A 13,572-nucleotide genomic window follows, 5' to 3' on the forward strand; every position below is an offset into this window, starting at 1 on the left:
TATATTGCCTGAAGAATACAATGAACACGACAAAAAAATGCAGCTGATTCCATAATACTTTATGTCCTATTTGACATGTTTGTGCTTAATTGTATTCCCAGGGTAAATAAGGGGCCATTTCTTCTCATAAGCAGCACTGCACATGCAAAGGCCTAGAGTGGTTTCCTGCTTACATTCAAGCCGTAGCACAACTCTGAAGTTGTTAGATCTCACATAATGCCGAAAACAAAAGAATTATGTGAAGCCACAAAGGCAGCCATCACTGCTAGAAACTGGCATGAGTGAGAGACAGGTAGCAAAAAAACTGAAGATCTCCAAGACAGCCGTTCATTATATCAAAAAAAAGAAAAAAAACAAGCCCAACATGGTACTACCAAACTTAAGTGATTTTGGTTATTATCAAGAAAACCATGGAAAATGTCTAGATATCAGTTCTTAAATTAAACTCTTATGAGTTATTTTTGCTGTTGTCATTATATTTGTCCAAACAAATGTACCTTTAGTGGTACCAGGGACTAAAATGACCAAGAAGTTGAAGAAAACAAGGGTGGTCTAATAATTTTTTTCCATGACTGTACATTGATGCATGTAGTGTTTAAGGTCACATACAGAGGGTTACAATATACAGTAGAAAACATGGAATTAGTCTTTGAAACATTATCTGTAACATTTTTTGATCTGAAATGTCCAAACAAGCTGTTCTACTTAAATGTAGTTAAAGTCAGAATGACAGAGATCCACTCACACAAACTTTGAGACCTCTGTATTTTGTAATCTCCAGCAAGTTAAAAAACAAAACAAAACAAGTGGCATTAAGTACTTTGTCCTCTAACATAATGTGGAAAAAATCTATTGGCTTTATATTTCAAGAGAGATTAAGTGTTATGAAGTCACATAGAACTGAAATATATTCATCGAGATGCATTTACAGAAACCATACATCACGGTGGCTTCCACTTTCAGTCACAGCGTTGTTTTTCTCTTGGTGAACAGCCCCATTAAATTAATATTTTGATTAATGCACTTGCAGTTTTTGCAATAAATGAAAAATGAAAAAAGGGAATATTTTTCTTAATGCAGTGTTTAACAAATTAATGCAAAGTGCACAACATGAGTTTTACTTGCAGAACTGGGCTAATTAATACAAGATTAGATGTTTCTTTTATGTATAAATGTAAGTAAATAAACAAAGACAAACATAAAAAGCCCAAAAGTCACAGTAATGGACTTGAGAACATCAATTGCTAATTTTGTATTTCAAAAATAATAATGAAAATGCTGCAAGGTGAGACATGGACAGAGACATTTGGCTAGAGAGAAGAAAGAGAAGCAAATATGTCTATAGTTGAGGCTTCAAGAACAGAGGAATAAGCAGAGTTAAAGAGCAAGGCAGTGCTGGATGTAGAAAAACACAGAGGAGCAACAGACTCAGCGAGTCTAGAAGAGAGAGAGAAAGAGATGACAGAGTAGGAGAGCCGAGTCCAAGCCCAGCTGCTCTGTGAAGCAGATCAAAACCCATGTGAGGCAGGAGAGGCTCCCAGACATGTTTGATTAAACCAAAATATATGAGGCGGCCAAGATGAGAGCCAGGCATAAAGAGAGGAGGAGAGGGTAAAGAAGGGGAAGGGGTATGGGGTAGGTAAATCCTCCACAGAGGACAGAAACATAAGGGATAACATGAATGGTTGCTAATAGATGGAAAATAAAAGCTTTGCTGTAAAGTGCTTCGGTATTTTATGGCACACAAATATAAACACAGTGGCAGGCTAAACAAATTGGAAATAAAATTTCTGCTAAGAAATAAAGCTGTAATGCCAAATGTGCAGTCTTATTAGACATTGTGTCCTTTAACACTTAATTTGTAAATTTCTGAAAATCTCCAGTAAACACTGCCACTGTCATATTGTCCACTGTACTACTGTCCTTTCCCTTTCTTATCTTACTTGTTATCTTTGTCTGCCTTCTTTTTTCTTTACCTCATTAATGCTTCATCTTCCCTCTCTGCTCCCTCATTTTGTCTGCATCCACTCTACAGTCAGGACCCCAGGGAGTAAGACACCAGCAAAGCAGAAAGAGAGAGGGAGGGGGGAAGATAAAGAGAAAATAAAAGACTAATTCGGGAAGAGCGTAGCAAAGGAGTGGGGAAAAACAGAGGGTTTAATCGGTTAGATAGACAGGCAGACGGTGAGTCGCAGAAAGAGTGGAATCCATTGGGTGCTCTGGGCTCGTGTTGTCATTGCTGTGCTGCTGTTGTTAGTCCAAACAGCCCCACAGAGACTTGTTGAGTGACAGGCCACAGACAGGCACACACAGTCAATAGCGGCAGCCCGCATCTTGCATCAGCATCTAAACAACCCACCGCTACCTGCGCTTGCTCAGGGGAGTTTGTAAAACTCATGAAAATACATGGGAGATGGACACACATAGCATAGTAAAATAACTGCGATGCCTGCTCGTTTTGGCACAGGGCTCCCGTTCACTCTTGACTGTAATAACAAGCACTCAGGCAAGGCACAAACACAACACACACACGCTGGAAGTTGACTAACAATGCCCATTAAATAGAGTGGAGAAATGGTTCAGTGACTAGACAGATATTGTACAGGTGGTTGTAGCAGAGATTCAATCAGCAACTGTGTGTGTAGGAGGGGTGAGGCGCAATATTGTTCTGCCTCACTATACCACAAAATTGTATCTAGATATAAATAAGTATCTACGTATACAGGAAATTTCAGGGGAAAGACTAGATGAACATGTAACTTTGTTGCATTTTTTACAGTCAGCAGGTGCTGGTGTGGGATTGGCAATATACAGAGAATTTTAAGTATGGTTATCACAATGCAGCCAGGGTGCAACTGAAAAGGTCATAACAGCTAGAGAGATTGAATTGAGAAAGTTCAGAGGAAAGGTTCTGAAAGATACAGTTTTGCGACTTTTTTCTAATTTCTCAGAGGCACAGAGAGCAGAGTAGCGGATAGCATGGGAAAGACTGCTGCCAAAGTGGACGCAGAACAAATATTTCAATGCATTTGGGACACAATGGAAAAGGTCAAATGAAAGGTCAATTGAATTTTGGCTGTCTATGTAGGGAGAACTCACTGAGATACTGAGAATTAAATATTCTTTCATATCCGTCTTCCATTTGAGGTGACGTCTAATATTTGAAACATATCCCTGGATCTCAGTCTTTGGATAAATTGTCCTTGCATCAGTTAATCTTTTTTTGCTCAGCATCCTGAGCTGTCTGAAATCTGACCCGATCCTGTCTCAACTGCTTTTTTAAAACTGACCCAAACCAAACTCTGACATTGTTTTCTTTGTGGATACTCTACATATCCCCGAAGGGTCTTTGCTGCACAATGAGGTCAGTGATCGTAGTTTAGGGCTATGTAAACACGATTTACCTGACTTCTTGCTCATACACAATGCAGCAGGGTAATGGGGGTAACACTTCAAAGACAATTTCTCCGTAAATAAGGAAGCAACCCATCTCCTATCAGTGCTTTCCAGTATTGAACTAAGTCACAAGACATTATTAAATGAACTGCTGATGATATCGCCAAGTACAGTAATTGTTTATCACCTGCCCTGTATGCTCATACACTACCGGTCAAAATTTTACAACACCACAATACAGGGTTATTCAAAAAGAATGAACCGATTTCATTACGCAGTATTTTAATAAGGAAAAGCAATAAGCAATAAGCCAAGTGACAAGTATTCTACTCAAAATCAACTTTTATTTGATGTTTAAGGTCATCGAATGACACTGAAAAACAACAGCGATCAACTCAGTGGATCGTGATATGCTGATACACGTCTGGGAGGAATTCTCTTATCGCATTGATGTTGCCCATGCTGCAGGTGGTGGTCACATTGAACACTTGTAAGACAGCAAATAAAAGTTGATTGTGAGTAGAATACTTGTGACTTGGCTGGAGTTTTCTGTTGCTTTTCCTTATTAAAATATTGCACAATGAAATCGGTTAATTCTTTTTGAATAACCCTGTATTTCCAGTCTTTTATTGAAATTTAAATAGTATAGTCCAATGAATAGCTTGAAATGGTTCAACGGTAAGTGGTGAACTGCCAGATGTTTTAAAAAAAAAAAAGGTAAGGTTACCCAAAATTTACAAATAATGTACATTTCAGAATTATACAAAAGGGGCTTTTTCAGGGAACAAAAAATTGGTTAACTTAAAGCTGTTCTGCAGCTTTAATTTCAGAGTACAATGAGACATTAACATGTATAATTTCCAGGGGTGTTGTAAAACTTTTGATCGGTACTGTATATATATTCTCATTATACTACTGAGACTCTCTAAATATGGATTGAAAATGTTCATAAACACCATAAAAATACTGATACATATTAAAACATGCTACTGTTTCCATTTGTAGACCTGTGCCTGTGATATTGTGAGATTAGACTGTGTGTGTTGCAGGGTCTCACCATACTGAGTCACAAGGCTGTGGGCCACATTAGGTACTGCTTTCACGAGGTTCCCCAAGAAACCGAAGGTTGGCAGGAAACGCTTCACAGTGTGCCGGTCACTCAGCTAGACGGGGAATGCACAATATAATAATGGACAATATTACACATGCAACACCTTAACTCATCGAGATGAACAAGGCACAGGCATATGTTTATTTTAAATAGTAAAGCTTGACATGTCATAGGTTTTTAGGCTTACTATAAAGCACAAGCTCAACAGTATCATACAAACAGACTTAACACTTTTGTCTTTATTTATGGATTTATTTATTTTTATGTTATGTCGGATGTCTCCAAATTCCTGGGAGAGGCGTAGCTTCAAAGCGGGCATGACTTCCACAATGATACTCATGTTTTTCGCTTTACATTACGCTGACAAATTTAACTTCAATTACTCCAACACCCCAACTAGGATACTGCACAGTCATTTTAACCTCACAAGCCCAAGGTCTTTTTTTTTCTTTTTAAATTTGCACCTGAAAAAACATCACCAAATTTAGTGTGTAACAGCTCCACAACTTTGAAGAAAAACACAACAACCTTGGGCTCTACAGATAAGAGACACTAGGACTACTTCCACTTAATGAAAACAGTAAATTAGAGAGGAAATAGTGCCTTGGAACAATGAGTCAGTAAACATTGATGTTATTCAACCTGTACTAAAAACTCTCAACTGCAACTATGCTAAATGTAATGAGGCACAACAGCGCTACATCCATACTAGTCATAGTAGTACAAGGCAGTTTCTACAATAAATCTGCCAGGCTTAAAAACCTTCAAAAATGGTGGTGAGTTGAATAATAGATTCAACCTAATCCTGTAACATGAACCTCAAGACAAATGTCTGTAACTCATTCAACTCTGAAAAGTAACCCTGCCTCTTTCTCTTGTTCTATACTCTGAGCGGAAGGCTCTTTAAATACATTTTGTACAAAAACCTCTAATCAGGCTCTATTCAAGTAACATAAATAACACCCGCCTGCCCTGCCTGGTGTTATACCTTTCTGTCATCATCAGTATACACAGCGCTACTATTTTCCACCTGCAGCGCCGGCTGCAGAATGAGGCTTCTCCACAGCCGCCTCACCCTGAAGTGACACAACAGCAGCGAGAGGGAGACAAGCACATTGTCTGTTTACTAAACAGCCCTGGGAGGATATAATGTTGGTTACACAAGTGCTGTTAAAATTTTTATGATGTCGGGTATGTTCCTGTTCCTGCATACGTACGAGTAGGAGTTTTTTCCTCTATATATCTGCAAAAGTGTTTGCCTCACCTGTTCGTGTATCTCGTCCAAAACAAAGCGAAATGACAGCTCACTCTGCAGCTCCACAAGCAGCTGAATCAGCACTGACATACATAAACACACACAAATGTATGCATGTACGCAGACATCAAACACAAAGCAAAGAGAAGCATTCATTAAATAAACATTACAGTTAAGTAGTTTCACACTGTTGCAGAAAAATCTCTGAGACTTCAATGTATCTAGTAATTTAATATTAATGAATAATCCAGAGTTTTGTCTTTTTGCAGTCATTGCTATTTTATTTCATTGTAGGTTTTCGCTTGTTCTGAGTTTATCTTGTGCACGACTTTGAAAGGCTTTAAGAACTCTTTTGTAATTTCCTGCTTTCAACAGTTCATACTGTTCATTAGCACATCTGATGTGACTGCCATAAGGACAAGATCCGGGTTTACCTCTCAGCTAAAGCCAGAGCTCTCATTAAGCTGACTGCTTTACACGATTTCTAAGAGTCTTCTTTCTCCACACGCACACAGATATGATAACTGCATTATTTATATGGGCTCAAATGAGTTCCAAAATGTGTTCTTCACACATTGTTTGTGCAAAGACCAAAAGCAGTGTCAAAATTAAAGCACTCTACTAACTATCACAGCAAAGTGGTCCCTAAGGCATTTTCAGACAGCTACCATAAAATCATTCTGTCATTTGCACTTACCAAGACATTTTTGCATTTTGAGAGGCTGTAGTGAGCCAAATGTGTCTGAGTGCTAAAAATTGCGACTTTGCTAGGAGGCCAGCTTTGAGGATACAGAAAAATCTGCATACAGCTGCCAAAATCCATCAATACATACAAAAAGAAACCGGTACTTCAGCTATGCACAATGTAGCAGTGAATGATTATCTGCATGTGAAATTAAGTCAAAGAATTCAGAAATGTTGAGGAGCACGTGGAGTCAAAGATCACCTTCGTTACTACGAAGAATTTGCGTGTCTGAGAAAAACAGTCATTCGTAGCATGTATGCGTGTTGACAAAACAAAACAGAAACAGTTTATGTGAGTGCAGTGTGAGTAGGATGTATGAATGTGTACATACAGTATGTATGAGTTTTTTGGTGAGCACACACACACATATTATTTAAACTACAAAGAGACCTCTCTTCACCTTGGTCAACCTTTTCTAGAGTGACAGGGTCCTCCACAGTTTGAAGCATCCCTGGGGAGCAAAAGCAATGACTGAATTGGTTTAAAAAGCATTATTCACAAACCTCTTGCAATACAGTACAGAAATTCCACAAAGACATACGAAGAAAAAGATTGAAAATGAATATCATCATACATGAAAAAGTGACAAATTAAGTAATCTACAACTTAGTATACAAGTTACAGACGAGATACGTATGTAACTGAGGATTCACATTAGGAAGTGTGGTAAGTTTTGCTAGATATCCAAAAGATCAGGCACGGAAGAAATTATATTACAGGGTTTCTGCAGAAATCAGCCAGTCAGATTTAATGCTTTTTAATGACATTTTAATGCTATACTGTAAAAATTTTAATGTCATGACCGTGAAATCAACAAATTACACAGGTTTGTTTTTTGTAAAAGATTTCTCTATGAAAACTGTCCCTACATTTCACTATTTCTGAATCCGGAAACCACCCCTGACCACCCACGGGCTGCAGTCATTCTCTGAATTCCACATTTTCTAGCCATTTTTGCTGGAATTTGCATTTCCCAGCTTTCCTCCTCCTGGTCCAGCCTGCTGGTACCCGACCGGCCAGAACAATTATCGCAATGCTTCAGCATGTTTACACAGATGCACATATCTGACGAATCGCAGTCCATAATTATATATTATTATATTATTCTTATCAAATATTTTTATTGAAAACTGCACAAAGAATTTTTAATGCCACTGAGAATCAAATTTAATGATTTTTAATGCCATTTAGGGAATTAATTTTCAGAAAATCAATTTAATGACTATTAATGTTTTTAATGCCCTGCAGAAACCCTGTATTATTAGACTGGTTGCATCTGTAAATACTATCCTATAAGTATGCAAAAAGGCAGAGTGGAATGGGAGATAGAAGGCAAATTTTATATTGGATTATGGTTTCATTGGCACATGGTATGGAGCGGTTTAGTAGACCATCCCACGAACATTGTAATGCCTGTTTTAATATCTAGTCACATGGGTCAGAGTTTTACTGGCTTACAGATTTGCTAAACATTCTCTTATTGCACTAAATAATTAGAGCTCAAATGGTTCAGGCCTGATTCTTTATATTGTGGTTACCAAATAGTCAGAGCAGGAAAGAGGAGGAAGTATCAGTAATATCATCTGATGATGTGGTGAGAAAACACTAGGGTGTAATCATAGTAGTAAGGATTCTATAAACGTTTCTCCAATAGAAGGCTCAGTAATTCAATGTGTTGGGGATAATGTACTGACATTAAAATATTAATCACAATGCAATGTTTCAAAAGTTACCCTCCCTGTACATATTAAAACATGATTTTATAGGGCCACTGCCTGCCCAGATGGTTGTCATATAATTAATCACTTTATACCCATCCAAAGCACATCAACTGTTCTCCTAAATCTTTTCATTTTGCTCTCTAACCTTTCTTACTTCTGCAACAAGAACTAACCTAACTCTGCTGTCACACAAGTATAAAACTGCAAAACAATAAGAATAGATAGGTTATTCATTAGTTTTCAAATCATGTTTCCTTCCTTTTTAGGCTCATTCTACTGATGTGCCAATAGTGCAGCTGGTATTTTGTTCCAGTGATTCATGCTTTTATCTTAAAAGTCATATAATGAATAGCCACTACCACAGAAATTCACCCATCTGCAACACACAGACAAAAGCAAAACTGTCCACTTGACTGCAGGCAATTATTTTAGATGGTCAGTTAGTTAAAAAAAAATCAACCATGGAATAAAAACCCACTTTAAACCTCAAAGTCATGAAAAATTATTAAATAAGATGGATCAGACAAAGCGTAATATCAAGGACCAAATAGCTGCGTAGTTCACCAGCAAGGAGATGGCAAACATGTCTCTTAATACTGCTAGGAAAAACAAGTAGCTAACTGCAGGTCCGTTCTAATGTCTAAGTGGATCATTTTAATTGTTTTGTAAAACTGTTTTATGTTGAATAATTTTAACATTTCACTTCATTTATTGTTTAGGTAATGTGATAAGATGAGTTACTCCATTGATCAGTCTGACCTTGCAGGAAAGCTGGAATGTGACTGCAATGCTAGCACAACAGCGGACTGACACAGTGGAGATTAATTCTAGGGAGTGGGAAGGTTACACAATCAAACGCAAGCCAGTGAGATGTCTAAAGCCCCTTTAAGACATGCGCTTCTTTCCATTAATCTGGCAGAATTTGAACATGTTAGCCTTGTGTCTGCAACTATTTCGTGAAAGTTGCAACAACAATCCTCCTATGTCAGACTTAGTCACACTCACTTCATTCACTTTAAACACAACACAAGCCTGAAACGATTGCAGTCACATACTTAAATAGACACACACACACAAGTGATGTACTTTGAGGTGTGTGAAGCAGTTTGGGGAAGGAGTCCAAAAACACCAGAAAAAGAATTTAAATCTCGCTCATTCATTTTGCTCTACAGTTTTATAACTACAACAATTGAAAATGCCCATAATAATAACATTTTATGATAATGAAGACAGACTTTAACAGGTCAGAATAATGAACAGAACCTGACAAAAAAAATGACAAATGTGACACAACAGAAGTAACTTGATTAGTTACTTATACTTATAAATTATCCTGGTTATGTAGACAGGAACAGTCAGGGTGAAGCAGCAAGCCACATTGTGTATTTTTCTTCACATCAGATAAAGGAGCTGTCACACAGATGCAGTTTGTACATACGCCACAGGTAAACAACTTGTTACACTCGGATTTAGATGTAATCCTTTGTTTATTAGTGCATGTTCACGTTGTATGTCCAAAATTTGTGTGTATGACTCATACTGTGGTTCACTCTGGCACTTTTAAAGCTGTGATCAATGCAGAAATGTCTGAATGACAGAATGCTGTCACTTTACCAGATTAATTAGGCCACCAAAGTTATATATTGATTGTCTAAAAATGGCTTAAAACAGCCACTGCTGGGAAGGGATGCTTCTTGTTTTGCAATTAATAAGCGACCTCCCAAACCCATGCCTAAATTTTTTATTACCGGCTTACCTAACAAAACTATTTGCAATTCCAGAGAGACAGTAGCCAACAGGCAAAAGTCCAGTCCTTCCTAATCAATCTTACTAAACTTCCCTTTACATTCTAATGTCATATTGTATGCATTGCGATTTCTCACCCAACAGTGTAGCTGCAAAATGCAGAGAGACTCTGTGATCCTGTTGGAGCAGCTCTCTTAGGGCCCCCGGACAACACTTCAACACGCCGCTGACACCAGACAAGGCAGAAGACTTCCTCACGGACTGGCGTACACAGACAGAGTGTGGGAGAGAAATATATGAGGGTAAATAAAGTCCGTGCATCTGGGGAAATTAATATGATAATGTAATTTTTGTGCGTAGGTTCTGGTAAATCTTAAAAATATCAAACCAAGAGTTGTACTATGACTAGGAGGAGAGAGTTTATGGCTGCAGTAAATTTGGTGAAACTACAATGCATAAGAGTTATTTATTTTTTTACTAAAAAAATCCTTAAAATTATGAAAAAAAAATCTACCTTACAACGATGGAAAAGAGGCATCGTTTATGTTTAGACAACGTATATTTAATGAGTTATTGATGCCGGAAGTCCGAATTTGTGAAAATCTTTCTGACTTTACCGAACTGTGTTTTGTTTGCTGACGTCGCCATAATTCGCTGGCTTCATGCTGTCATTTACACGGACCCCAGGTTGGGAACCACTGCTCTAAGACATAGGGTCAATATATAATTGCATGACTTTTTGTAACATAGTTGACAGGTATCATAGTTGACATTTTCGCTGTTTTCAGGCTGAAAATCGACATTTCTTTTATTCTAACCAAACACCATACGGCATTTCTACAGAAAGATTCTTCAAAATATTATATATACAACTGAGTAACTAAGAAAGTCTTGGAGTCTTGCCAGTCTTTTCTTCAGGAGGAAATGACATCATGTGGAGCAGGTCATGTGATCTGGAATTAACACACTTCCTTGAGAGATGCTTTTGTAATGGGTAATTTAGTTCAAAGTGATTTCTCAGACACAGATACCATTTGTTATTTTCCATATAAAATTTGATATATTGCCAAAAAAGAAATATCTGTCATGATTATCTCAACATGATAAAAAGAACACAATCAAAACTATTTTATGAATAAACTAATTTTATCATCGTTTAGCTAATTAGGAGGTGGTTGTTATTAAATTTGGACGGTTATTTAGTTGACATTTTAGTGATATCCAGTCATTTTTTATTAATGTGATTGTTTCCATAATAAATAATTATGTAATTTGTAAAGACATGATCATAATGAACATAAAAACATACTTTTTTAACTTTTAATAAAAATGTATGCAAGATATATCCCATGGACTTCAAATTCCCTCAATTATACATTGAGCATATAACAGTTTTTTACTTCTCACCGCTATATCGTCACTCTCCATCATTTCCACGACACAGGCCACACAGAGCAACAGTCCGCCTCCCTCTGCAGGCCCGAGGCGGCCGCTCCATTTGGGGTCATGTCTGAAGTGAATCTTGTCATAAACAATATCCCCGCTTGTCACTGCAGTCGCTTCACCTGGTGAAACAAAAATACCGTGCGTGGTTTATCTTGCCAGTCCGGCAGGTGAGTGGAAAAGCTAGCTAGCTATTGCTAATATATAACTACAACTAGCTAACTTTAAAATTCACATTAGCTAACGTTAAACCGCAACTTACCCATAATTCTCCTGAAAAGGGAATTTGTTGTTTTCCAAAAATCAACGCCTGTGTATCTGCAAAATTTTTCACTTAAAATACATTTACTTAATAAGGCGAATTAACCATTAAATCGATAAATTATGTAGCAGATAAACATAACTGCAGTATTTGCTTCTTAGCTAAAGGGTGGTAAGGCGCGTGCATAGCGTGACTGTCAAAACTCAAAACTTTATTGACCAGTAGGAAACAGTACAGGTTACAAAACACAGCAAATAACCCAGGAATACATATTGCAATATAGTATTACATTATAATACTAAACAAATCCTAAAAAAGCCATTAAAAACTTAAAATTGATTGGTTCCATAAAAATAAGTAATTTTGAGTATTGAATAATTTTAGTAGAATTTAGTTTTGTTAGTTTTTCTTGTAAAAAAATAAACAAAAAAATATCATTGGTTCATTTGTATTTGTTTGTCAAATGCAGCCACACCTTTTGAAACACAAAAAAGATTTTTCCACAAATATTTCATGACAATATTTGAGATGAGTGTCTCAGGGTGTCTGGAAAAAAAAAAAAAAAAAAAAAAAATATATATATATATATATATATATATATATATATATATATATATATATAGTTGGATTATTTTTGTTTTGTTTTGCCAGTTTTGTATGCAATTAAAATGACATTAAAAAGAGGAATGATTCTGCAAAAAAGTTCAGAAAAATAGTAGTTAATTATTTATTGTAGAAAATATCTTGGGTATCACAGGGTAAATTACTGAGCTATTGTACATTACTGGGACTGAAAACATCCTACTTTAAATCACACTTAAATTCCCAAATTGTCTTTGTCCATTTCCTCCGCATTACCACAATGATCTGTAGACGTGTGACAAATTAAAGGAAAAACTTGAATCCTTGCTATTGCATTGAGGGAATCCTGTGGCTTTGGGTCAACTAAATCAATACAAAGTTGTTCTTCGTAATCATACTGCTTATGATAAAACATTTCTGTCCTGATGGAAGTGGTTTTTCTTCCAGCATGACTATATTCCCATCCACTTGACATTAGCTATCACTGAATGGTTTGATGAGAATAAAAATGATCAGAATCAAATGTTGTGGCCTTTGCTACATTTCAACCTACTTAAACACCGATCAGACATTTTGTTCACCACCGTCATCAAGGCAACAAATGAGGGAAGGTCGTTTGGAAGAATAGTGTTCTATCCATCCAGCATCCAGCAGAGTTTCCAACAATTGGAGAATCAATACCAAAGAGCATTGAAGCTGTTCTTGCAGCAGTGCCACACTAAGCCGTGTTGGGTTTTTTTTCCTTTAATTTGCCACCCATTCTCCAATCCACATAACTGGAAATGACAGCACTGGATATCTTTGTGTGTTGTTTTGAAATATATAATGTCTTAGAGGCAAGGAGGCAAGGCTCAAGATTATTTCCAATTTATAAAGTAACATTTAAACATTGTAAACATAATGTTTATGCTCATATATGTGTTTACCATTCATAATATATGAGAATGGTGCAGTTGGGATGCCGCCTCCTCTAAAAATTCAAAAGTGTGTGGATATTTTTTGTAGTTGTTATTTAAGTTTGTTTTGGGTTTTTTTTTAAGGAAGTTCTATGTGGTGAAGAACTGTGGATGAGGTATAATTTTAAGGATAAAATAGAATACTGAAGAATGGGTTTGGCTTCTTTTACAGTACAGTTTCATGATAATGTTATAATAATATCAAATATTACGTTAACTACTGTTGGCAGTGACTAGGACACAGGCTGCACAAACTTATCATGATCCTATTTTATATACATTTAAAACTTCTCTTGGAAGTATCTGCCATGTTGTCACATTTACACCTTTTTTTCTTACATGGACTGCACAAACA

General features: G+C 36.8%; 1 protein-coding gene across 1 annotated transcript in view; it reads right to left on the reverse strand.

Annotated features, from left to right (window-relative positions):
* Positions 1 to 11,533, reverse strand: part of LOC111586220 (meiosis inhibitor protein 1-like) — a 75,523-nt gene extending 63,990 nt beyond the window's left edge. Inside the window, exons 1-5 of the mRNA XM_055004951.1 lie at positions 11,382 to 11,533; positions 10,112 to 10,235; positions 6,908 to 6,958; positions 5,772 to 5,845; positions 4,454 to 4,559 (exon numbers count right to left, since the gene is read on the reverse strand). Coding sequence (XP_054860926.1) covers positions 4,454 to 4,559; positions 5,772 to 5,845; positions 6,908 to 6,958; positions 10,112 to 10,235; positions 11,382 to 11,405 — 379 coding nt within the window. The 5' untranslated portion in view covers positions 11,406 to 11,533. The remainder of the gene's footprint in view (positions 1 to 4,453; positions 4,560 to 5,771; positions 5,846 to 6,907; positions 6,959 to 10,111; positions 10,236 to 11,381) is intronic.
* Between the last annotated feature and the right edge of the window lie 2,039 nt (positions 11,534 to 13,572).

The sequence above is a fragment of the Amphiprion ocellaris genome, chromosome 19 (assembly GCF_022539595.1).
Source record: "Amphiprion ocellaris isolate individual 3 ecotype Okinawa chromosome 19, ASM2253959v1, whole genome shotgun sequence".
NCBI lineage: Eukaryota > Metazoa > Chordata > Actinopteri > Pomacentridae > Amphiprion > Amphiprion ocellaris.